Here is a 27,769-nt window from a genome sequence, read left to right on the forward strand (position 1 = left end):
GGGTATTGCAACAGTTGTTAAGTGTAAAAAATGATAAGTCACTTTTTTCAATGCTGTTGTAATTTTGAACAGGGATTTAGCCAATACCCACAAGTCTGCCCTTACAACCCACCTACCTGGTGTGTAGCCCCATGGTTCATAATAGGAAGGGAACACCCCCAAATGGCAGCCTCTAACGAATTCTTCATAATCAACAGGAAGCAACGGACTAGTGGAAGACAGAAATTCTGGATGGAAAATGACCTAGGGAGAAGAAAAGTAAAAAGAGAAAGAGTATATAATTTGTTTATATACTTTCAAACTCAAGAACCGACTTCCAGTGATTTAATATAATGCAATACAGGTAGTCTTTGACTTACAACTGTATGTTTAGTGTTTGAAGTTACAACAGCACTAAAAAATGTGACATGATTATTTTTCATACGACCATTGAAGTATCCCCATGGTCACATGATCAAAATTCAGATGCTGGGCAGTTGATTCATATTTATGACAGTCGTGCAGGGTCATGTGATCACCTTTTGTGAATTCTGACAATCAAAGTCAATGGGGGAAGCCAGATTCACTTAAAAATTGTGGCTCAACGGCAGTGATTCACTTAACTGCGGTAAGAAAGGCTGTAAAATGAGACAAAACTCAGCTGCCCTGCTTAGCAACAGAGGTGGTAGCCTCAATTGTGGTTGTAAGTCAAGAACTACCTGAAATATTATTATGAATAATTATAAAAAAGCCATAAAACACCATAGTGGTATAGTGATGATGCTGTCAACTCATGAAGCATTCCTGACCTGCTCTTGAGTTGCATAGGCAGGGGGATGGGGAACCAAGCTTCGTAGCTTGTGAGACCCACAGTGGCCAGAGGGAGGGACTTCTACAACCCAGATGTGACTGATGACACACCCTGGGGAGAGGGGGAAACAGGGTCAGAGCCAGGGTATGAATTAAGTGAGGTCAGAGCGGGCTTCATTTGGAACCTGCGGACATGAAGCTCCTAATAAATAACTGGATTTTTTTTTGAAGCTTGGCTCGAGGCTCATGATTTATTTAGGGCATCTGTCGGAATCCTGACAGATAAATTTGGAAATCTATGTCATTTCTGCTCTTATAAGCAGAGCTATCCTTAAAATTCTAAACTGCATTTTGTCCATATGTATTTTTATGTATGTTCATATAGCTGATTCAAGTTTACGCTGCTAGTATTAAATTCATGGGTCTGTAGGGGATTAAACAGGATCCTTTTTAAAAATAATACATTTCATGGAAATAAATAATTAAAAAGCAAACAAAGTACAAAATTCTGATAAACATAACTTTTGTTTCAGGAATAAAGCCAAAAAGAAAAAATAATATCATGGCAACTATAAAACATAGTAAAATATGGCCATATACCACAATTACAATAAAACATTTAAAATACGTTGGACATATATCTAAATTGCAACCACTAAAAATTCTTAGTATTATTTACAGCGACTACAGACACCAAGACTACAAGAAAAGAGCCTGAATTCAAAAAATAATAGCACAGGAAATTCAGAATAGACTTCACCATTTTTCCTTCAATCATTTTAGTTTATTAAAAGTCTGAACTTCTAGATTCAAAAGAATAAATAAAATAAGGGACAGGACAATTAACAGACAAAAATTAATAGATAAAATCAGGTACTAAATATTCCAGCATCTTCTTAAAAATACTGGAAATTATAATATTTAAAAATTCTTTTAAAAATACTGTACTGCAAATATCTCCCCTCACCTGGCATGGACAGGCACCTGTTACTCACCTTGACACGGTCGGCACTGCTATTGAAGAGACCGATGCGCCTGATGGTGTTGAGAATAGGGTCGGTAGAATCATCCAGCATGTTGTGAGTACAGATTGGGGGGAAAGAATGACGCTGATTGAAGAGGGAAAAAAAACCTCAGACAGATGTTAACAGCACAGATTTAAAACCTTAAGTCTGGAAGAGAAGCAAAGCCTCTAATTCACACATTAAATTGAATCCAAGATGGCTTCTATGTTTTTTCTGTTTCTCCTTCTGAATAAATCTGGCAGGACAATATATTTTGGTTACCTGAAAGAATCACTTTATATTTAATGATAATCTCTCTCTTTCTCTTTCCTCATATGTTTTCTGAGTGAAGACTCTGGATTTCCTGTCTAATCGCAGATTATATGAAGTGTATCTAGGGCCTGTGCAGAATTTATCACTAGGAATCTTACATATATCAGTGTTTATTTATTTAATCACATTTCTTATTGCCACTCGCTCTAGCTGATTCTGGATGGTGTTATAATATATTTAAAAACAGTTGAAAACAGTTAAGAAACACACAAAAGAAATATATGAAAGTCCAGATTAAAAACAACCATACCAATAAAAGTATAATGCAAAACATTATAGGGGCTTCCCAGACACGCTAACCAAGGTCTGAGGACTAACTAGATTTTAAAGGCCTTCTGGAACCCCATGAGAGGGGGTGACATCCATGTTTCTGGGAGATCTTATTTCTCATTTAGAAGCCCTGGAAATAAAGTAAGCTCTCCCATCTCCATACATATCAATGTGATGTTTTTGGCTTTATATTAGAATATCCTGGCTTATTTTCTACAGAGATGGTAAACCAGAGACTGAACTAGATAGAAGAGGAAGGGGATTAAATACTATTTTATACAAAACACAAGATCCTTCCTCAAACCCAAACAGTATTTATCTTTTTCTTTTTCCTAAGACAAGTTTAGAAATCAAGATATCTTAAACCAAGGTATGTTAATTAAGTAGCACAAATCCAACATTCTTCTTATCATCACTATTCTAATGTTGCTTCAATTACAAGAGTGTTTTCTATCTCCAGAGTCAAAATGGTCATTGTTGACAATCCTGAGAGTCAGAAGTCCACACAGCCAATATTGGGAGGCTGAATGAAAGCAACCTATACAATCCAGTAATTTAGATCCAGGCTCCTAGAATCTTCTCTTCCCATTAATCTAGCAACATGTCCTTCTAAGAGACCTCAGCCTAATTGCAACTACCCAGAACCTTTGTGTGAGATGAGAAGTCATATAAATAAATGGTTAAAGATAGTCCTCAATCTATGACCAATTATTAAACAAAGGGGTTATGAGTTGTGCCCAATTGTTCAACCTTTTTTTGCCACAGTTGTTAAGCAGATCTCAGCAATTGTTAAGTGAATTGTGTAGTTGATACAACAAATCTGGCTTCCCTAATTGACTTTTATTGGAAGCTGGCTGGGAAAGTTGGAAATGGCCATCACACAACTTCAGGATGCTGCAACCATTGTAAGTGTCAGTTGTCAAGTACCTGAATTTTGATCAGAGATGGTATGTGTGAAGTTTGGTCACAAGTCACTTTTTTCAGTGTTGTTGTAACTTTGAACTGTCTCCAAAAGAATGGTTCTAAGTCGAGGAGTACTTATGTTATTAATGTGAAAAACTCATTTTTCATGTGCAAATACTCTGACCAATTTTTTTCAAGACTCATTTTCTTCACGTCCCATACCTGAGTGGCAAAGATGGCTCTCTTCATCATTGTGAAATCTTCTTTGTCCAACATTTTATTCATGTCAGGAAGGTTTCCCCTGAATTGGAAAAGCAGGCAGACAGTGAATAATGTGGAAATCCACAAATTTATACCTTAAAGATATATATTGAATAGGGATATTGATAATTATTTGAAGGACTATAAGGTTAAAAATTTAACTTTAGAACAAAAGGATGAACTGAACCGGCCTATAACTTCTGAAGAAATTATTTTGGTAATTAAACAATTAAAAATGGGGAAAACTCCTGGTACGGATGGACTTACAGTTAGTTATTATAGGAATTTACTGGATGAGATGTTAGGTCCACATAAGGAATTATTTAATCAGATACAATTAGGAGGGGGAATTCCCCCCTCATGGAGAACTTCTTTTATTTCACTGATACCAAAAGAGGAACAGGATTGTTCTAAACCTGGGAATTATAGGCCAATTTCACTTTTAAATAATGATTATAAGATTTTTGTTAAAATAATAGCTAACAGATTAATTTAATAAATAAATAAAATTTAATAAATAAAATAATGTTAATTTTGCAGCAAAGAATTCATACTGATCAATCTGGATTTATAAAAGGGAGACAGATGAGGAATAATGTTAGGCAGATTGTTAATTTATTGGAGTATTTAGAAAAGAAAAATTTTATTCCAGCAGCATTTATTTTTCTCGATGCAGGGAAAGCTTTTGATCGATTGCATTGGGATTTTTTATTTAAATTAATAGAAAAGATGCAATTTGGAGATGGTTTTGTAAGAATAATTAGGGCAATTTATGGAGAGCAAACAGCTCAGATTATAATTAATGGTAGCTTAACAGAACTTGGTAAAGGACTGTATGATAAAGTGGGCACAAAATTTTCAGGAGCAATATTATTGGAAACTTGGGAAAAGATTTGGGTTAGAAATGTTGAATTTACGCAGGCGCAGAATTTAAGGGAAAATTTTTATAAAATGTTTTATAGATGGCATTTAGATCCTACGAAACTATCGTGTATGTATCCACATATGCAAGCAAAATGTTGGAGATGTAATTGTGATGATGCTACATATTTTCATATTTGGTGGACTTGTAAGGATATTAAGGCCTTTTGGATAAAAATTTGGTGGATTTTACAAAATGTTCTGAAAAAGAAGATAAAGTTTCTGCTGCAATTTTTTCTGCTGGGAATTATTATGGACTGTACAGTAATTGAGACTAAATTGATTTTAAATCTAATAACAGCAGCAAGATTACTGATAGGACAGTATTGGAAGAAAAAAGAAGTACCTACAATAGAAGAATGGATATTGAAAGTTGCCAATTTGGTTGAGATGGCGAAAATCTCAGCCTTTTTGAAAGACAATATGCAAGAAAGATATTTAAAGGAATGGAAAAAATGGATTGACTATATTCAAAGTAGATATCAGATTAAGAGTTATCAGACTGCTTTTGAATGATTAGGATGTATTATTTTTGATTGTTTTTGGGGGAAGTTAGGAACTGATGAGAATTGTAGGAGTATAACTGAGTTGAGAGGGAAATTTTTTTTAGCATATGTTTGTTTTATTTTTAACTATACCTTGTGTTTGTTCTGGGAAGTCGGGGGGGGGGGTTGTGAAGGGAGGGGGAAGAGGGGGAAAAAATTTTGTAAAACTTTTTCAATAAAAAAAATAATAATGTGGAAATTAATGAATAACATTTACAACACTGCTTTTCACTTGGATGTGCATTCTAGTTTTTATATGGGAATCAACATTTCTGAAATAGGCTTCTATCAAATCAATATTTCCCAGAAAAGACAACACAAAGAGAAGGAGAAGGTCTCTCAAGTTCCCATTCTCTGTAGCCATGGCAACCCAGCAGCCCATTCTCAGTTGCTCAGCACTTCATCATATTTCTTCTCGCCTTCTCCTAGGCAACTTACACAAGGAGGGATTCATACAGTTTTTTGCCAAACTTCTCCTTCACTGCATTGGCTGTGTCCCTAGAGTTAAAAAAGGAGAAAAAAATGGGGGAGGGGAAGGGAGGACGAAATTATGATTTGCAACAGAACCCAGGATTCCTTGAACGCTTCTGAATCAAGGATTAGGAAAAATGGCTTCTAGTGGCTTTGGGATTTTCTCCCTAGAGAAAGTTAAGTCAGATCTAACAGACTGGAGAAAAGAGGAAGACTATGTCAGTATTAGTATTTCTTCAGGTAGGGAGATTCCTCCCCTATTCTGAGGCTTCAGGAAAAGAATGGACTTTGCTATAGCTCATAAACTGCACAGCTGAAGGCCAAAATGGGTGAGAATCAGCGGTGAAATCTGGCTGGATCTATCCGGATTGTACGAACCAGTAGCGCCAGCAGTGGGAGGCTCCGCCCACCCACCGGGACGTCGTTACATCCCATTTTTGACCCTTTGTGCATGTGCAGAAGAGTCGCGCATGCGCTACACATGCACGCACTCCCGCACGCTCCAGTTCCCAAACTGGTAGTGAAGGTAATTGGATTTGAACGCTGGTGAGAATTACGGAAATCTTTCATTACTATGTTGTGCATTTTTAGCCAGCCTTTTTAAAAAAAAATCTCACAGCAATTTACAGTGGGGGGGGCTCACCCACTAGCTTTATCCCCATAATATTTACTCTTTGAGATAGGTTTGACAGTATACAGATAATCGTCAACTTAACAAATTCATTTAGTGGCTGTTCAAAGTTACAACAGCACTGAAACAAGGGACTTACGATTGTTGCAGCATGCCCAAGGTCACATGATCAATATTCAGATGCTTGGCAACTGATTCATATTTACGATGGTTGCAGTGTCCCGGGGTCACATGATCACCTTTTGTGAACTTCTGACAAGCAAAGTCAATGGGAAAGCCAGATTCACAACAATCTTGTTACTAACTTAACAACTGCAGTGATTCACTTAACAACTGTGGCAAGAAAAATCATAAAAGGGGCTAAAACTAACTTAGCAAATGTTTCACTCAGCAACATACATTTTGGGCCTAATTATGGTTGTAAGTCGACTACTTGTAATAGTCATCAGGCTAAAAGCTTAAGCTTTATGTGAAACAAAGCCTAAGAACAATTCTATTCTCCCCCATTTTACCTTTGTAATCCTCTAATTTACATACAAGTAGTCCTCGACTTATGACCACAGTTGGGACCAGAATTTCCATTGCTAAACAAGGTGACATTAAATGAGTTGTGTCCAATTTAGGACTGTTTTTTACCATGATTATTAAGTGAATAACTAGTTGCTAAGTAAATCATGCAGTTGTCTGTTCTGTTCTGTTCTGTTTTATTGGCTTCGCTTGTCAGAAGTCTGCTAGGACAGGGGTCTCCAACCTTGGCAACTTTAAGACTTGTGGATTTCAACTTCCAGAAATCCTCAGCTTTGCTGGCTGAGGGATTCTGGGAGTTGAAGTCCACAAGTCTTAAAGTTGCCAAGGTTGGAGACCCCTGTGCTAGGAAGATAGCAAATGGCCATCACATGACCCCAGGATGCTGCAACCATTGTAAATATATTCCAGTTGCGATATGCCCAACTTTTCATACCGTGTCTGTGGGGAATGCTGTGATCATCTTAAGTGCAAGAACAGTTGCATACAGTGCCGCTGTAACTTTGAATGTTCACTAAATGAATGTTGTAAATTGAGGACTGCCTGTGTAGAGAACAAACTATAACATTTGAGTGATTTTCCTCGTATCAGCACATCCTTTCCAAATGCACTGAACTTGTATGGACAATTTGATTTTCCTGCCCAGAAAGGGTGGTGTAACGGATTCTTATTTCATTGAATACACTGCCTGAATCCTAAGGAAGTCTGTTACAAGGACAGTTTTATGAGATCCAGAACCTGACACAAACTCACCAGAGCTGCTTGCGGACGGCTTGGCCTTTTAGTGTCTCCACGTTGAAATTATTTGTCCTAGCTGGCATGATAAAAAATGCTACCACTGTAATTTGGCTTCCATTCACCTACAGAGAGAGAAGCCAACAAAAACCGGATATGAAAGATCACTACAGTACTTTTAAGTACGGACAAAACTGCGCTCTGAAGGAATGGATAAGCTGATCCATGTTAAGAGAGCTTAATTAATTGAATTCATAGTTTGCTTTTTAGAATCCATCTCCCCCCCACCTTCTACTATGTAGCTGGTTTCTCATAAGCCTGTGGAGTCTTGAGGTGCTTGTTAGAAAGCAGACACTTTACATGTTCCAGGCTAATAAATGATCAGTGGCTTAAAAACTGACTATGCTTGGCAAGATGAGGAAAAGTGGATGAATACATTGATAAATCAGGGATGTTCCTGGGATGTCCTTGTAACAGCTACACGGATCTCCAAGAATCATGAAGCTATCATGCAACCCCAGGAAAGGATGCAGCTAAGTGATAGTAAGGCAGGGTGAAATGTAAAATTTGCTACTACCGGTTCTGTGAGCGTGGCTTGGTGGGGATGTGTAATGTGACTGGGTGGGTGTGGGTAATTTTTTTTTTTACTTTTAAATGTATTTTTTTACAACCTCTACGACCACAATGTAAGAAAAGAGGTATAGCCATATATATAAAAGAGCCTATTAGGGCAAATTTAGTATATTCTGACGAGAATGGGTAGAATTTTGATACTGGAAACAATTGATGACAATAAAAAAATACTTTTAGTAGCAATATATGCTCCAAATGACAATCAAGAAGAGTTCTACAGGAAACGCCACAGAAAGATTGTTGAATTGGATTATGAAAATATATGTGTCCTTGGTGACTGAAATGGCGTTGTTGATGTAAAAATGGATTATAAAACTCAGAAAACAACTAGGCAAAATAGAAAGACCCTTCCAAAGTCCTTTTTTAAAATGGTGGAGGAAATGAATTTGAAAGATGTATGGAGAGAAAGGAATCAGCAGAGTAGACAATATACCTTTTACTCAAGTAGACATTTATCCTGGTCTAGAATAGATTTGATATGGATTACAACAGAAATGAGCTTCAATATAAGAAAAATTGATATAGAAGCCAATACCTGGGCAGACCACAGCCCTATGATGTTGATATGGAAAGACCAAAGGAAAAGATCTAGATGGACTTTAAATATGATGATTCTAAAAGATAGAGAACTTACACAAAAAATAGAGAAGGAACTGACCTTTTTCTTCAAAGAAAACAAAAAAGAAGATACCTCAATACAAAACCGTTGGGATGCGATGAAAGCATATGTAAGAGGTTTGTTCATAGACTATGTAGGGAAAAGGAACCGTAAGAAAAAACAAACCTTTAAAATAAACACAAAGCTTTTACAGTGTCCCAGTATAACAGATATAGTGCCCTTGCTGACCTTAATAGGAACACTAATGTGACAGATCAAGGTAGTTGTGATACTGATAACTCAAACAATCAAGGGATTATGGTCCGAGATGAAGAACTTACTTTGGAAAAGTGTGTATCAAGTATTACAGATCGGTCACACAAGAAGAGCACGGTATCCAAAAAGAGAAGCCACCTTCTGATTGGTGATTCAATTGTAAGGGACGTAAATTTAGGAAAGGATATGGAGGTTTTGAAAGAGGTCAGGTGTCTACCTGGTGCTACTGCCAGCAGAGACAAGAGACGTATTCTTAAGATAGTCAAGAATGCCAGTAAGGATTCTGATGTTGATGCTATTATACATCTTGGCACAAATGATCTGTCCCAAAAGGATGTACTTTCTGTGCAGAATGCTTTCCAGAGCTTGGGGTATGAACTTAATAGCATAGGTTGTAGGCTTATCTTTTCAGAGGTTTTACCAGTACGTAAGGAACAAAAAGGTAAAGGCCAGCGTATTTAATGTGTGGCTAAAGGAGTGGTGTAAAAGGGAAGGCTTTGGTTTTATTAGTCACAATGTCTGCAACTGGTCCAATGAAAAACTGTACAAAAGAGATGGATTGCATCCATCAAAGAAAGGGACTGAGTTACTTAGCAATAAATTCACAGATTTTCTGGATAAACATTTAAACTGAACAGTGGGGACAGATAATTAATTGATACAGAAAATTTCTGTCCCCAGCAATCGAAAACTAAAAGGGTTATCAGTGCATGTAACATAGATGTCTGTGTGGGTAAGACTATCAGCCCTGCTATCAAGCAAAACCAAGCATTTAACAGTGAGTGCCATACCATGTGCACTAAACCAACAGGTAGCAAGAAAGTAGGGGCAGTCAGGCACAATACAGGTTATGTAGACAGTAAACACAAGGTCAGTCCAAATGGACTCAAATGTCTATACACCAATGCACAGAGTATGAGGAATAAACAGGGTGAATTAGAAATTCAAGTAAATGAGGGCAGATATGATATTGTTGCCATTACGGAAACTTGGTGGGATGAAACTGACAAATGGAACATACAGCTAGAGGGATATAAATTATTTAAAAGAAATAGACCAAATAAAAGAGGAGGTAGAGTTGCACTATATATAAGAAATAACTACATCTCTACAGAAATAGAGCACAACAATGATGAAAATAATCTTGAATGTATTTGGATCAATATAAAAGGGGTGAAAAACTATATTGCCATAGGTCTATACTATAGGCCACCCAACCAAACAGAGGAAGTAGATGAACTTTTTGCTAGTCAGCTAACTAAGGTATGTAGGAAGCACATCACAGTAGTAATGGGGGATTTTAACTACCCTGACATCAACTGGGAAACAAACTCTGCACCAAGTGGAAGATCCAACAGGTTCCTAACAAACCTAGCAGACAACTTTGTTTCCCAAAAATAGAGAAGGCAACAAGGGGATCAGCCATACTGGACTTAATTCTCACTAACAGAGATGAAATGATAGAAGGTGTTGAAGCTACAGGAACCTTGGGGGCAAGTGACCACGCAATATTGGAATTCGACATTAAGCAAATACAAGTAGTAGAACAAAGTCAAACTAGAGTCTTGGACTTTAAGAGAGCTAATTTCAATAAACTTAGAGAGAGCTTGAGAAGGATTCAATGGATGAGAATCCTCAGGGGGAAAACAACTCAAGAAGCTTGGGAAATTTTGAAAAGTGAGATTATAAAAGCGCAGTATAGCACAATACCAATGAAGAAGAAAAATAATAGATCTCAAAAGAAACCAGCATGGATGCATAAAGAACTATCTGACAAATTGAAAGACAAAAAGGACAAATATAAAAAGTAGAAAGAGGGGCAAATAACTAAGGCAGAATATCAGCAAATAGCCCGAACCTGTAAAGATGAAGTGAGGAAAGCTAAGGCTCACAATGAACAAAGGCTAGCGACAAAAGTAAAAAATAACAAAAAAAGCTTCTTCCAACATGTTAAAAACAAGAAAAAAGTCAAGGAAACAATTGGCCCATTGCTGGGAGAAAGTGGCAAGAAGATGACAAGCAACAAGGAGAAAGCAGATCTACTTAACTCATTTTTTGCATCTGTCTTTACACAAAAGGAAAAAACAATCCAACCTATCAAAAACAGCATAAAAAAAAACAGATTAGAAACACAAGTTAAAATAGGGAAGAAAATGGTAAGTGAACACCTGTCTACCCCAGACGAGTTCAAATCACCAGGACCGGATGGATTACACCCCAAGGTTCTGAAGGAACTGGCAGACGTGATCTCAGAACCACTGAACTATATCTTTCAAAGATCCTGGAGCACAGGGGAGCTGCCAGAGGACTGGAAAAGAGCTGATGTAGTTCCTATCTTCAAAAAAGGAAAAAAAACAGATCCAGGAAACTACAGACCTATCAGCCTGACCTCAATACTGGGGAAGATTCTGGAAAAGATAATTAAGCAACGAATCACTGAACACCTAGAAGCAAACAAAGTAATAACCAAAAGCCAACATGGGTTTGTCAAAAACAGATCATGCCAGACTAATCTTATCGCATTCTTTGACAAAATGACAAAATTAGTAGACCAGAGGAATGCTGTTGATATAATTTACTTGGACTTCAGTAAAGCATTTGATAAAGTAGACCATAACCTACTACTAGATAAAGTAGAAAAATGTGGGTTAGACAGCACCACCACCAGATGGATTCGTAACTGGCTGACCAACCGCACTCAACGTGTAGTCCTCAATGGAACTACATCCACATGGAGGGAAGTATGCAGTGGAGTACCCCAAGGCTCTGTTTTAGGCCCAGTACTCTTCAACATCTTCATCAATGACTTGGACGAGGGGATAGATGGGGAACTCATCAAATTTGCAGATGACACCAAGCTGGCAGGAATAGCCAACACTCCAGAAGATAGGCTCAAGTTACAGAAAGATCTTGACAGACTTGAACATTGGGCGCTATCTAACAAAATGAAATTCAACAGTGAAAAAAGTAAGGTTCTACATTTAGGCAAAAAAACCAAAATGCACAGGTACCGTATATGTGGTACCTTGCTCAATAGTAGTACCTGTGAGAGGGAACTTGGAGTTCTAGTGGATAACCATTTAGATATGAGCCAGCAGTGTGCAGCAACTGCTAAAAAAGCCAACACAGTTCTGGGCTGCCTAAACAGAGGGATAGAATCAAGATCACGTGAAGTGTTAGTGCCACTTTATAATGCCTTGGTAAGATCACGCTTGGAATATTGCATCCAGTTTTGGTCGCCACGATGTAAAAAAGATGTTGAGACTCTAGAAAGGGTGCAGAGAAGAGCAACAAAGATGATTAGGGGACTGGAGGCTAAAACATATGAAGAACGGTTGCAGGAACTGGGTATGTCTAGTTTAATATAAAGAAGGACTAGGGGAGACATGATAGCTGTGTTCCAATATCTCAGGGGTTGCCACAAAGAAGAGGGAGTCGGGCTGTTCTCCAAAGCACCTGAGGGTAGAACAAGAAGCAATGGGTGGAAATTGATCAAGGAAAGAAGCAACTTAGAACTAAGGAGAAATTTCCTGACAGTTAGAACAATTAATAAGTGGAACGACCTGTCTGCAGAAGTTGTGAATGCTCCAACACTGGAAATTTTTAAGAAAATGTTGGATAACCATCTGACTGAGATGGTGTAGGGTTTCCTGCCTGGGCAGGGGGTTGGACTAGAAGGCCTCCAAGGTCCCTTTCAACTCTGTTGTTATATTATATTATAATATTAGAAAATAACTTTAAAAAATGGGAACAAGAATTACGAAGATTTCCAGAGAAGATAGATATTAAGATGAGAATGGATTTAATTAAACACAAAATGGCTTTGCTTGAAAAGGAAGAGTTAGCACGAAAAATCAAAGGGATTTTTCCTTTGAAAAAAAGACAGAACTATTTTGAAAATGCTAACAAACCAGGTAGATGGCTAGCTTATACACTTAAAAAAGAGAAAGAAAAACATAGAATTTCACATTTAGAAGATTGCAACGGCCAGATTCAATTTATACGAAGAAAAGAATTGTTCAGAACTTTTATACGCAATTATATAAAGAAGAGGGAATCGATAAGGAAAATGTGAAACAATATTTGAATAAAGCAAATTTACCTCAGATTCCTAAAGATATTGAAGTTATGTTGGAGGGAAATATAACAATGATGGAATTAATGCAAGCCCTGAAAAAAAAAAAAGGGAAAGCTCCAGGCCCAGATGGACTGCCAGTTGAATACTATGTGACATTTCAAGAACAAATGGGTCTCCCATTTTTAGAGATTATGAATGAAGTGATGCAGAAAGGGAAAATACCTGAGACCTGGACAGAGGCTTATATTACTTTGATTCCAAAAGAGGACTCTGACTTAAATCAAGTTAAAAATTACAGACCTATATCCTTGTTGAACTCAGACTATAAAACATTTGCTTTAATACTTACAGAATGTCTTAAGACAAATTAGGAACAATATGAGAGTAGTCTTGGATACTTTAGAATATTATGAGGCTCATCCTGAAAAACAGATGATGTTGATCTTTTTAGACGCACAAAAAGCATTTGAGAACGTTAATTGGCATTTTATCTTCCTACAATTGAAGCAAATGGGCTTCAGTGAAAAATTTATTAAAGCAATAAAAACTATATACTATAAACAATAAGCTAAGATAATGATAAACGGTGAATTGATGGATGTGATTCAAATTGGAAAAGGTACAAGACAAGGCTGTTCACTGTCACCGCTGCTGTTGACCTTGGAAGTATTGAATAGAAATATTAGAGAGGAAAGGGGAATAAAAGGCATGAAAATTCAGAAGGAAGAATACAAACTTCAAGCTTTTGCTGATGATTTGGTTTTTATTATTGAGGATCCTTTGGAATCTATAATTTGTTTGTTAGAAAGAATTGATGAATATGGGAAAGTGGCAGGCTTGAAAATTAATAGAGACAAAACGAAAATTTTGACAAAAAATACGTTGATGAAGCAAAAAAATGAGTTGGTAGAATATTCTGGGATGCAGATTGCACATAAAGTTAAATATTTGGGGATATATCTTACTCCAAGGTGTAGCACTTTAAAAGAAAATAACTATGGTAAACTCAAACAGCAGATTGTGGCGGATTTGACTAAGTGGGAACATCTACAATTGTCTTTCTTGGGAAGAATATCAACAATTAAGATGTATATATTACCTAGAATTCTGTATTTGTTTCAGACTATACCTATTAAATTGACCAGAGGGTACTTTGAGGAGCTGCATAAAACGATGCTGAAGTATATTTGGCAAGGGAAAAAAGCAAGGATAAAAATAAAATTATTACAAGATAAGAAAGTTAGAGGCGGTTTTGGGCTACCCAGTTGGGAACTATATTATCAAGCAGCGAATATAATGTGGATTAAAGAATGGATAACCCTAAAAAATAATAGAATATTAACTCTGGAAGGCCATGATTTGTTGTTGGGATGGCACGCCTTTTTATGGTATGGACAAGCTAAATCACAGGGCTATTTTAGAAGACATATAGTCAGAGAAACGTTATTAAATTGGGAAAAGATTAAGAAAAGTCACTTCTTAAAAATTCCAATGTGGGTTTCGCCCATTAAGGCATTCTCTTACTCAATAACATTTAAAAAGGAACATATTGTTAGATATAATGAATTGTTGAATGAAAAGGGTGAGTTAAAATCCAAATTAGAGTAAGAGACAGAGGGTATAACAATGAATTGGTTTGCATACTTGCAAATACAATCCAGATATGATAATGATGTTAAAACAGAAAGCTTTTATAATAACCTAATGAGTTTTGATGAGATTTTAACAGGTTCAGATGACAACCTGATAAAGAAACTGTATGGATACTTACTAGAGGTTCAGTTAGAGGAAGAACAGGTTAAAGAGACAATGATTGCTTGGGGGAGGAATTTTGGCCATGGGATAGATCTAGATGACTGGCAGAAATTGTGGATGTATAATTATAAAATGACGATGTCGACAGCATTTAAAGAGAATTTGTATAAGATGTTTTACAGGTTGCATCTACCCCTGACAAGAATTGCTAGAATGTCTAAGGACAAATCTGAAAAATGTTGGAAATGTCATCAGATACCTGGATCATATTACCACATGTGGTGGACATGCATTGAAGCTAAAATACATTGGACTGGAAAAAATGATTAAAAAGCATATTGACTTTAAGCCAGAAATCTTTCTGTTGGGAATTATACCGGAGATATATACTAGAGATATAAAATATTTGATTGTGAATATTACTACAGCAGCTAGGATTGTATTTGCAAAAAATTGGAAAAATGAAAAGTTACCTTTGCAAGATGAAATAATTAGAAAAATGTTGGAATGTGCAGAGATAAGTAAATTAACATTTGAAATTAGAGAACAAGAAGATAAACAATATTATAAAATATGGGATTTATTCTATAATTGGTTAAATGGAAAGATATGTTAGGAAAAATGAGTATAAGATATATGTATGGAAGAGATGATTATTTTGTGAATGCACAGGAAGATATGTTAACACCCTTACAGCACATTGTAATGGAATTGATTTGATGAAGTTTTTTTATTTTATGTTTAAAAATAAATAATTTTTTTTAAAAAAATGCTTTTAAAAGCCTCTGATGATCAGGCAACTCAGCTGGGATCGCCAGAGAAGCCTTTTAAAAGCTTTTTTTTACAGCCTCTTTGGCCGAAGTGGTTGTAGAAAAAAATGCTTTGAAAGGGTTCTGACAATCCCAGCTTAGTTGCCTGATCCCCAGAACCCTTTAAAAGCTTTTTTTTTTACAGCCTCTTCGGCCGAAGAGGTTCTAGAAAAAATGCTTTGAAAGGATTCTGACAATCCCAGCTGAGCCGTGCGATCATCAGAGGCTTTTTTAAACTTTTAAAAGCATTTTTTCGGCTGAAGAAAAAATGCTTTTAAAAGTAAAAAAAACCCTCTGATGATCGCGTGGCTCAACTGGGCATGTGGTGGGGGAGGGGGGGCCAGAGATTTTTGCTACCTGTTTTCCGAACCACCCGCCGCCATTGCTATGGGATCAGGTGATCCGGTCCAAACCGGGAGCATTTCACCCCTGTAGTAGGGGTACACTACTGTAGGGGTAGTGTTAACATCTACACCTAATATAGATCTGAAATTCAGTATGCCCTCTCTCTTCCTTTCCACTTTTTCAGAGCTTGACCGAAGGGAGATGTCCTTGACAGAACGGCTAAGAATATCTCAGCTGGACAGATTGGAAGATGTTGGCCAGACTGGGATTCGTCTATTGTAAGTATCTTTTCATGGAGTATTCTTGGGATATGATTCAATTAGCACTCCTGCCAGCTTGTAATATGAAATAGTTCCTTTCATCTGCACAACAATGTAAGCATGAAAAGGAATCCAAAAACCGCCTTTAAATTCCTTGGGCTACAGCTATTTAATTCTTGAGACGCACAGTTGTTCCAATCAGAGACCTAACGTTGGTGTAGGCCACACCCTCTCAACACAGCCACACCTAATTTGCTACCCACCATCTCTCACATCTCTGTTCCCTTATAGCACCCATTTTACTAATCACCCTTAGTAGGTAGTTGAGCCTGGCTAGGGCTTCCAAGAAAATGTCAGCTCCTTTATTGGAGTATTCATAGCGTCCAGCGATGAAGAAGAAAATAGTTTTGTCAAGATTGAAGTCCAGGTGCCTAGAAAAATAACACACAGTGATGATGAACTTGAATCTTAAGTCAGAGCTTCTTGAAAAACCAGAAATGTCATTTAACATTTAACATTTAAATGTTATTTAACAGCCAAGACATGTACGGTAAATTGACTAAATAAATACAAAAGACACACTAGTACATTAGAAATATCAACACTGCTTATATCCAACAACCACAACATTGCAAAAATACTTCAGGTAATCCATAGGGAGTAGTGGAACATCATCCTACCCAAGATGAAGAAGCAAGTGCGCTACATTCAACAGAAATGATTGTATGCCTTAGTGAGAAGAAATCAAAATTAAGTTTGGTATGGTGTTTAAGTGAAATAATAAAATTTTCACTTTCCAAATACAATCATCCTTCAATATTCATACTTTCCTGGTAGTATCACACACTCTTCCCAATAAACTGCTGGGAAATGCTTTTTCTAATGGATGGGATCAATATGAATACTTAAATAGTTGTGAGTCTTCCCTAGCAACATGCAGCAAAAATCAATTGTTTTAAAATGAAGTGTGAGCGTGTGTGTGTATGTGTGTGTATTTCAAAATAGTTGGGGTGTGTGCATGTGTATACTGGTACATGTATATATGTATATGTGTGTACACACACACACACTCTGCACAGCTGGCTGAAATATTTTTGAACGTTTTAATAGTTTCCTCAATTCCAATTGCAATGGTATTATTTAGTAACATTAGTCATCATGCAAAATATGAATGCAAAATGGAAAAACAAACAAACAAAAGAGATGGAGCCCTTTCTGTAGGTTTTCAGTGCAATAAAAACAGAAAGGAAAGTGGACAAGAAAATAAGAAAAACGAACAGAAAAAATGTCAGACATGACAGATAAGGGGAGCAAAACAGAAGCATATACAGATCCATAGTCAATTGCTTTGGGAACATATGCACAACGTCTCACGATCATGTGATCACCTTTTGCATCTTTAGACAGCAAATTCAATGGGAGGCCAAATTCACTTAACAACTTAGTCACTGGCCCCGATGGAAAGGGTGAGCAACTTGGGCGTTCTCCTGGATGGGCGGCTGTCTTTTGAAGATCACCTAACGGCCGTCTTCAGGAGAGCTTTTTATCAGGTCCGCCTGATTCGCCAGTTGCGCCCCTTCCTTGACCGGGATGCCCTATGCACGGTCACTCATGCTCGTTACCTCTCGCTTGGATTACTGCAATGCTCTCTACATGGGGCTCCCCTTGAAGAGCACCCGGAGGCTCCAGTTGGTCCAGAATGCAGCTGCGCGGGTGATAGAGGGAGCCGCTCGTGGCTCCCATGTGACACCACTCCTATGCAGGCTGCACTGGCTACCTGTGGTCTTTCGGGTGCGCTTCAAGGTGCTGGTTACTACCTTTAAAGCGCTCCATGGCATAGGGCCGGGTTATTTACGGGACCGCCTACTGCCACCGATTGCCTCCCACCGACCCGTGCGTTCTCACAGAGAGGGACTCCTTAGGGTGCCGTCCGCCAAGCAATGTCGGCTGGCGACCCCCAGGGGAAGGGCCTTCTCTGTGGAGGCTCCCACCCTCTAGAATGAACTTCCCCCAGGACTCCGCCAACTTCCTGACCTTCGAACCTTTCGCCGCGAGCTAAAGACATATCTATTTATTCGCGCAGGACTGGCGTAGGATTTTCGTTTTAAATTGGGTTTTACTGTTTTAATTATATTTTAATTTGGGCCAATTTAATAAGTTTTTTAAATATTATTTTTATCTTGTATTTATTCTTGTTCTATTTTATCTGGCTGTAAACCGCCCTGAGTCCTTCGGGAGAAGGGCGGTATAAAAAAAATCCAATTAAATAAAATAAAACTGTGTTACTAACTTAACAACTGCAGTGATTCATTTAATATCTGTAGCAAGAAAAGTTGTAAAATGGGGCAAAACTCACTTAGCAATTGTTTCACTTAGCAAGAGAAAATTTGGGCTCAATTATGGCCATATATTGAGGATTAGCTATATTTCTAATGCAGTGTCTTATTTCCATTAATGTACAGATGCCTGTAAGCTGAATAAGAAAGCAGTAGTTCTTGATTTAGTCATTTATAAACTTATTTCTTTATGAATAACAAATGATTTTCTCTCATATGAGTCCTGGAAAAATTTTCTATTCCTCAATATCTGACTTTGCCAGCCCTGAGCAAAAACATCTGTTCATTCCCCCTACTCTTCTTTGAATGTTATTAACATTATTTATTATCGATTGTTTCCTTAATTTATATCCTGCCCTTTCCTGTGAGAGCTCCTCCCTCATCCAATTTTCCCTTTTTGTATGCTGTCAAAGTGGCATCTTTGTCTCCACATACAGAAAGGAAACTTATTTCACCTAAAAAGTGGAGACCAAAACTGAGTCATTGTCAGGTGCAAAAAATCAGGACAACATGTTAAATTCCAGCTAAGATTTATTGCTCATGCCTATACACAAGAATCTAGTCAACTAACAGTCAGCCTTAAATTGGCGCTACATAAGAGTCAACAGAATTCAAGGGGGGCTGGACTTGGATCATTTGTGGTAACATAACGACTCCAGACTAATTCCTCTCTTGACTCCGCCCACAGTCTCTGCCTTTTCTTCTACAGTCACATGTACTCTTTTAAAAGGAAAAACTCTAAGCTTTCACCTTACATTTGAAGATGTGTTATGATAACAACCAGGGGTGAAATCCTACCGGATCGGACCGGATCGTTCAATCCAGTAGGATCATGGATGGTAGTTTGGCAATCGGTTTTAACCAGGAAGTAATACGTTTTTTAGGTCTGTATGTGATGCACACGCACACGCCCTCCTGAGCCAGTGAGGAAGGTAAGTAGATTCTATCCGATAACAACCTCGTGGAAGATGAATGGACCACAAATAGTCATTGCTTTTAATTCATGAATATTCTTGCATTACTTGTCACTACTAGCTTCAGGTTTTTTTCCTTAGGAACTCAACTTCATAGTGCAACCTGTTATAACTGATATGACACAAGTGAAGCTCATGATAACTCACCCATAGAAATGGCCTCGGACAAACTCCTGGATACGAGCTTTGCTCTGAGCATGGAGGTTTTGGAATTCGTGCATAGCAGAGAATTTCTTGACGTTCAAACCATTGGGAGTCACAATATCTGGATATGGAAAGCATATGGAGATGGGTTTTGTAAAGAGTGGGGAGAGTTTTAGAACTTTAAATTTCTGACTGTACCCAAACTGGAAAAATATCCATGCAGAAAAACACATGTGAGTCGCAGAAGCATTCAGCTTCCTCAAACATCCTTGGAAATACAATTAATCAATGCATTGACAGCAACTGATTCAATGAATAAGAATGGATGGGGTAAAACAGATCCCAAGGAGAAGGAATGAGAGTGGTCTTGTGACATCACAAGGAGCCACCCAATCAAAACTAATAGCCTTAGTTGCAAATAAGAATATAAATTCTCCTTCCCCCACTTCCCTCTATTTAGTCTGAAAAAGAATAAGCAGGCTGGTCCTTTAAAAAAAATCACTGGATCAAAAATTCACAGTGCATATCAAGGTTGAAAACACTTTTAAATTTTTTTTAAATTGTTGTTTTATATTGGGACATTCTTTCTGTCAAAGAAAGAAAGTAAGATTAAACATCAAGTTTCAATGTACGACTTGCACCAACAATCTGATTAGTATTGTTTAAGGACTAGAAGATTTCATTAAAAAGTATAACACTTTGATATTCTGCATTCTACGCAAAGCAATCAATTTCCTTGTAATATTATTCGGTATGTTCATAAATCCAAAGAAGGCTTCAACGATAGGATCTTGTCACACAGAGCAATCTTTTAGCTTTTAAGGCAACTTACCAGGTTTCCGTTTTAACAGATGTTCAGCTTCTACTGCTGTGATCTGAGAAACTGTACTAAAAACATGTGTGCAGTGGACAGCAGCTCTCTCCATACAATAACGATGGTAAATTTGCCGGTCTCCAGCCTCCTTATCCACATTAAACTGGGGACAAGACAAAGTGCATTAAATATCCTAAAACACACAGACTTGTAAGGAGTAAAAGCAGGAAAGAATACAGCTTTCAGATTAAATTTCAGTACAGGTAGTTCTCCACTTATGATCACAACCGAGACCAAAATTTCTGTTGCTAAGTAAAACAGTTAAGTGAATTTTGCCCCGTTTTGTGACCTTTCTTGCCACCATTGTTAAGGGAATTACTGCAGTTGTTACGTAGATTAATAATACGGTTGTTAAGTGAATCAGGCTTCCTCATTGACTCTGCATGTCAGAAGGCTGCAGAAGGTGATCACATGACCCTGGGATACTGCAACCGTCATAAATATGAACCAGTTGCGCAGCACCGAAATTTTGATCAAATGATCATGAGGATGCTGTAATGGTCGTTAAGTGTGAAAAACAGACAGAAGACACTTCTTTTTAGTGAAGTTGTCATTTCACGGTCACTAAAGGAACTTCTGTAAGTCAAGGGCTATCTTGAAAATCGAACAAAGGAGATTGCAATCCAGTAATCTGATTTCCAAGAACTTAATTCTACATTTTTTGTGAAACTCTTCTGTAATCCTCTCACAAGTGCTAACAAATGGGTTCCTAGACTGAAGAACTGAAGGTAGCTTTTTTTTTTAGTGTTTCCTCTCATTAATCCAGGTAGTCCTTGACTTACGACCATCATTGAGCCCAAAATTTCTGTTGTTGAGTGTGACATTTATTGAGTTTTGCCCCATTTTATGACCTTTCTTACCTCAGTTGTTAAGTGAATTACTGCAGCTGGTAAGTTAGTAACACAGTTGTTAAGTGAATCTGTTTTCCCACTAACTTTGCTTGTCAGAAGGTCGCAAAAGTTGACCTTGGGACACAGCAATGGTCATAAAGATGAACCAGTTGCCAAGCATCTGAATTTTGATCACAAGATCATGTGGATGGCTGCAAAGGTCATAACTGTGAAAAATGGTCATAAGTTGCATTTTTCAGTGCCATCGTAACTTTGAACAGTCACTAAACAAACTGTTGTAAGGCGAGGACTACTTGTATTTCATTTCTGTTCACATCTTTATTGATAATAGTCTAAATATGCCTACGAAATAAACTGGAGATGTTATCATATGTAGGCACATTGCCGCTTTGAGCAAAGAGGCCTACCGTAATTACATATGTGGAAAATGAGATCATTCTCATTAAAGAAAATAAAACAATGGAAAGTGACAAGGTCTTATTATTGTATTCAATGTAATGTAACATTGTAATAGTACAGGTATGTCCACTGTTATTCAAGACAATCCAATAGATATATTTCCAAAACACTAATTATCACAGGGGTCATAACATCATGGGGAGGCGCACTGAATCATATTTTCCCTGCAGGAAAAATATTACTTAAGGGCTGGTTAAGTGAATCTTTGACCACTGCTTCCTTAAGGGAAAAATGGTTCCTGTTTCTTAGAACTGCTTCATTTATGCGCTAAAGAGTTGAATAAAAAGCTGCGAGGGCAAGGGTCAGCAATCTCTAAAGAAAGGTTGCCTCTAAAGGCGCAACCACAGGCAATAGTTTGCTGTCTCAAAATTAAAAATAAAAACACTTTGAAATCTTGTACTCTGGTCTCATATAGGAAGAGAAACTTTGTGAGATTGCAACTGCTTTTTAATATCTATTTAATTGCCAGAGCTATCACCCACAAGGAATTTTAAAGGGACTGTATTTTTTTTTAATTTGCATTTATATCCTGCCCTTCTCCGAAGACTCAGGGCGGCTTACATTGTGTTAAGCAATAGTCTTCATCCATTTGTATATTATATACAAAGTCAACTTATTGCCCCCAACAATCTGGGTCCTCATTTTGCCTACCTTATAAAGGATGGAAGGCTGAGTCAACCTTGGGCCTGGTGGGACTAGAACCTGCAGTAATTGCAAGCAACTGTGTTAATAACAGACTGTCTTAGCAGCCTGAGCCACCAGAGGCCCCTTATGCAGGAATTTTGGGAGATGGGTAGATAAGAACTCGAGCCTCTGATGCAGAATTGAGGGTAGTTGAAAGAAAAATTCTTATTCCCTGAGCAGCCCAAAGCACTTGATAAAAAAGACAGGATAGTTTCCCATTTCTACCAACAGAAGAAAATATTTGCAGCTCAGGGTTGAACTGTGGGAACGTTAGTGTTCTCTGAGCTTGGTGGTTTTCTTACAAACATTTCATTACCATACTAGGTAATATTATCAGGGCTACAGAAAGTTGGGCTTACTCTCTGTTTCTGTACAAGTGACTTGCTCTGATTGTGTTGGTGGGTCTTCGTGGCTCCTTGATCATGCTGTTGTTTACTGTTTGATTGTTTGTCTGAGTTGGTAGTTCCCTGAGTGGAGTATTGCTTACTGCTCAATTGTTGATCTAGTATTAATTTTGGTGTTAATTTCTACTTATCCAAGTACTGATGGCAGGCAAAGAGCTGTTTTGGTCATTTTGTTTTCTTTTTAGCTTTCTGATTGTCTCTTTCGAATGGTATGTAGATGCTGTTTATATCTCTGTGCCTGTTGATGGCTGATTTGTCTGAGTGACACACTTCCACAAATTCCTATTTCTTCCCCTTGTTCTTGGATCCCAGTTTCACACCTCACCCACCAATTGATTTTCAATCCTAGCGATTAGAAGACTCACGTCCTGCAGATTGTTGTAGAAGTCCACACTGCCTGCGCACAGGTAGCGGCCAAGCAGGGTAGCATGGGTGGTGAAGATGGTAGCTATTGGAAGTTTCCGGATCCGACAGAGGAAGAGGCCAACACCAGACAACCACTCATGGAAATGACCAATGATGAATGGCTTTTCTTCACATTGTGCGGAAAACTGTACAAAAAGCACAAGAAGAGAGTGACGAGAAAGATGTTGGGAGAGAGGAAGAGAAGAAGTTTTCAGATAGAAACACGTTCCCTTACCTCCCCTAAGAACCAGGCTGTGAGGAAGCCAAAGAGGACGGCGTCATTGGCCTCTCGGTCGTACCAGGGAATCCCAATGGAGCAGCTTTCCCACAATTCAGTCTTCCAGCGATCCAAGCTCCAAGCAGTTGCCCCAATGTCGATGAGGATCACATATGGACCCCCCTCAATCAGCCAGCGGCCAAAGTAAACCTAGAAAGAAGTTAGAGACAGCAGATTAATGAATAGGAGAGGTATGAATTGATATTTTCGTATCTGATCCAGAGATATTCTGTAAAGCACAACCAACAAAGCATCAACTGTAAAGGTCAGTGCTCAGTTGAGCCAGTTTTATCATCCTTAATAATATCCACACTCATGAGGTTATGTTCTAGAATGATGAACAAGCATTTCATCTCTCAGATTCTTGAAGGAACGAACATTTTACAATTTCAGGAAAAAAAGAAATGGTGAATCAGCACCATTAAGTATCAAAGTGAGGAATATAAAAGAAGGGGGATCCTATATAAGGAATTTCTTTATATATTTTTACTTTAAATCATCTGGATTTTCAGTTCATACATTGTTTTCTTGTTTTGTGTGCTAGAAATATAATCTCCGTTTTTATGTAGAAGTTGAAATACTTCAAGGGCCCAATTTATATTCTTTAGATTTATGAATGGAATTACGATATAAACTTTTAAAAACTATTTTTAAAAACTATTTAATGTGCAATCTGTACATGCAAGGTGGCTTAGATCATGACATTTGCACTTCAGATTTTACAGACTTCCAAATCTGATGAGAATATCTAAATAACTTATTTTTAACTGTTAAATTCTTCTCGTTTTCAGTGATCTCTGTAAATTGTGACCTCTATTTTAATCCGTAACACTCTTTTTCTCCTTCATCTCGCAGACCTGCTTTAACCCATGATATCATCACCCCTTACCCACTCATTTCACATACCAAAATGTGCAGAGATATGTGCATCAAGTGTGTGTAGATCTCTAAATTTAGAGTCTGGTTCATGTTACCTCATCTCCATTTTATAAAAGGTCGCTTGCCTGGGGTTGTTTTTTTGCTGGGCAACCCAAAATAACCTCTTGTTCTGAAATGAGGTTAGGAACTAGAAAAATCAAGTAAACAAGATATATAAACCTTCCATACTCAAAATACTTAATATCTATATTCAATAGTTCCAGCATACACCAGTGTTTTCCTATTCACTTGTAACTGTTTTATCGGGGAGCTGATCATAATATCTTTGCTATTCATATCCAATTTGGAACCAGTATTTAAATGATGTGAAGATAAGCCAAAATTCCTGGCCTGATTTATAATTTACAGATTTACAGTTTTGGGAGCTGTACCCTTCACACTGGGTTTTTTCATAATGGCTCTGCCATTGTTTAACCATAGTTTATTAATTAAAGGGGACTTGTATAAATCATAAATCACGGTTTAAACAATTTTATATAGTTAGCTTTACATATATGTGTGTGTGAAGCCCCACAAACCAAATACATTAGAACGTTCTAATACATTTTTCCTGTCTGATTGGTTTTATCTTCTTGCAAGAAAGGAATGTCAGCAAATGTAGCTATTTGCATTTGTACAATATCCAACAATGGGAAGACAACTGGGTATTATCTTAATATTTTAAAGTATTTCCATCAAGACTTTCTTACAGATATGCAGCGGCACAATATCTCACAATACAAATCTTTTGCTTACCAGTGTTCTAGTGATTATAAAGCTGACATGAGACTCCCTGGGTCCTTTAGCAGTTGTGGAACCACAACTCTTCTCATTCTCATCTTTGTGGTGATTCTCACTGACATGGGTTGGGATTACAATCTTGGAAGGGATCTTGGAGGTCTTCTAGTCCAACCTCTGCTTAGACAGGAAACCCTACATCTCTTCAGACAAATGGTTATCTAACATCTTCTTAAAAACTTCCACTGTTGGAGAATTCACAACTCCTGCAGGCAAGTTGTTCCACTGGTTAATTGTTCTAACTGGCAGGAAATTTCTCCTTAATTCTAAGTTGCTTTTCTCCTTGATTAGTTTTCACCCGTTGCTTCTTGTCCTGCCCTCAGGTGCTTTGGAGAATAGCTTGACTCCCTCTTCTTTGTGGCAGCCCTTGAGATATTGGAACACTGCTATCATGTCTCTCCTAGTCCTTCTTTTCATTAAACTAGACATACCCTGTTCCTACAACCGTTCTTCGTATGTGTTAGCCTCCAGTGCTCTAATCATCTTTGTTGCTCTTCTCTGCACTCTTTCTAGAGTCTCAACTTCTTTTTTACATCGTGGCAACCAAAACTGAATGCAGTATTTCAAGTGTGGCTTTACTAAGTAAGGCCACACTCATGTGATCTTGATTCTATCCCTTTGTTTATGCAGCCTAGAACTGTGTTGACTTTTTTGGCATCTGCTGCACACTGCTGGCTCATATATAAATGGTTGCCCACTAGGACTCCAAGGTCCCTCTCATAGTTACTACTATTGAGTGAGGTACCACATATACAGTACCTGTGCATTTTATTTTTCTTGCCTAAATGTAGAACCTTACTTTTTTCACCATTGAATTTCATTTTGTTAGATAGTGCCCAAAGTTCAAGTCTGTCAAGATCCTTCAGTATCTTGAGCCTATCTTCCGGAGTGTTGGCTATTTCTGCCAGCTTGGTGTCATCTGCAAATTTGATGAGTTCCCCATCTACCCCCACGTCCAAGTCATTGAGTTTGGAATTCAACAATTTTAGAAGACTACAGATTCCTCTTTCTTCTACACCTGCACCTTGAAAGAAGATGCCTTCCCATACAAATATTCCCCATACTTGTGGGTTGTATCACGATAATGCAATTTTGAGGTCTGTAGCATAAATTTACCTCAAATTTCCTAAAAACATTTTGCAGCCTTTCAGGAGCCAGGGATTTGGGTGGATTCTCCATATTCATGCCGTATCTTCATGGATTTGGATGTTGAGAAGAAGTAAAAACAAATTAGAAAGATCTTCAATGGCAACTAACATTTCTTTCTAATCCTCTCATGTGGGAACCCCAAACTTCTCTTGATGTAAAGATGAAAAATATTGTCCCACCAACAGGTAGAAATGTTTAGTCACCACACTGGAGATGGTCTAGAAATGGAGAATGTTCCTTTTACTTTGAGGGAGAAGATGATTAAAATCTCTGTAGGATGCCTTTACCTGGGCAGAACCTCCATAGTCCTAGTCCTGCAAAAAGAACTAGCAGGGCAATTGTGACTTCCTCAGCTTCTTTCAAAGTGTGTTAAGGTGTTCAGGTGCAAAATAGTCCAATTGCAAAAGATCAAGACATCTTTGCCGGCTAAAGGAAGATTGAGGCTTCTAAGCAGTCTTTAAGCAAAGTTTTCACCCCTCTCATAATTTGGCCCCATTTCTCCCACTGATGGAGGTCCCATTTAATTAACAGAATAACAATTCCCTGCTCAGAAAACCTGGCGTCCTACTGCTCAGTAAACCCTAAACCATTTCAGAGAAATGATTGTCCGATCTCTTCTTTAAAACTTCCAGTGTTGGAGCATCCACAACTTTTGGAGGCAAGTCATTCCACTGATTAATTGTTCTGTCAGGAAAGTTCTCCTTAGTTCTAGGTTGCTTCTCTCCTTGATTAGTTTCCATTCATTGCTTCTTGTCCTGCCTTCAGGTGATTTGGGGAATAGCTTGACTCCCTCTTCTTTGTGGCAATCCCTGAGATATTAGAACACTGCTGTCATGTCTCCCCTAGTCCTTCTTCTCATTAAATTAAACATACCGAGTTCCTGCAATCGTTCTTCATATGTTTTAGCCTCCAGTCCCCTAATCATCTTTGTTGTTCTTCTCTGCACTCTTTCTAGAATCTCAACATCTTTTTTACATCGTGGTGACCAAAACTGAATGCAATATTCCAAGTGTGGTCTTACCAAGGTGCTATAAAGTGGTATTAACACTTCATGTGATCTTAATTCCAATTTATTTAACTAACAGTCATTTCTCTTTGTCTTCTTGTCCTTTTCAATGTATCAAAAGTATATGTAAAATGGGGCAAAACTCATTTAACAAATGTCTCACTTAACAACAGAACCTTTGGGCTCAACTGTAGTCCTAAATTGAGGACTACCTGTATTGGTTTATAAGGAAATCTCTGTTAGACTGCCAACATATTACAAAACTGAACATAAGTTTCTATGCTATAAGAATGTGACATGGTCTGACTCACAAGGAAACATGGTTTACATCTTTTTCAACTTATTAAA

General features: G+C 37.8%; 1 protein-coding gene across 2 annotated transcripts in view; it reads right to left on the reverse strand.

Annotated features, from left to right (window-relative positions):
* GYS1 (glycogen synthase 1) overlaps positions 1–27,769 on the reverse strand; it is a 61,948-nt gene that overhangs the window by 13,927 nt on the left and 20,252 nt on the right. Inside the window, exons 2-12 of one of the 2 annotated variants that reach the window (XM_058180824.1) lie at positions 26,383–26,458; positions 23,509–23,700; positions 23,234–23,419; positions 20,429–20,573; positions 19,600–19,717; positions 16,453–16,573; positions 7,407–7,513; positions 5,465–5,524; positions 3,522–3,600; positions 1,785–1,898; positions 117–243 (exon numbers count right to left, since the gene is read on the reverse strand). In XM_058180824.1, the coding sequence (XP_058036807.1) occupies positions 117–243; positions 1,785–1,898; positions 3,522–3,600; positions 5,465–5,524; positions 7,407–7,513; positions 16,453–16,573; positions 19,600–19,717; positions 20,429–20,573; positions 23,234–23,419; positions 23,509–23,700; positions 26,383–26,451 (1,318 nt within the window). In that variant the 5' untranslated portion in view covers positions 26,452–26,458. The remainder of the gene's footprint in view (positions 1–116; positions 244–1,784; positions 1,899–3,521; positions 3,601–5,464; positions 5,525–7,406; positions 7,514–16,452; positions 16,574–19,599; positions 19,718–20,428; positions 20,574–23,233; positions 23,420–23,508; positions 23,701–26,382; positions 26,459–27,769) is intronic. The other variant, XM_058180823.1, reaches the window with a different exon arrangement.

This window comes from Ahaetulla prasina, chromosome 4 (assembly GCF_028640845.1).
Source record: "Ahaetulla prasina isolate Xishuangbanna chromosome 4, ASM2864084v1, whole genome shotgun sequence".
NCBI lineage: Eukaryota > Metazoa > Chordata > Lepidosauria > Squamata > Colubridae > Ahaetulla > Ahaetulla prasina.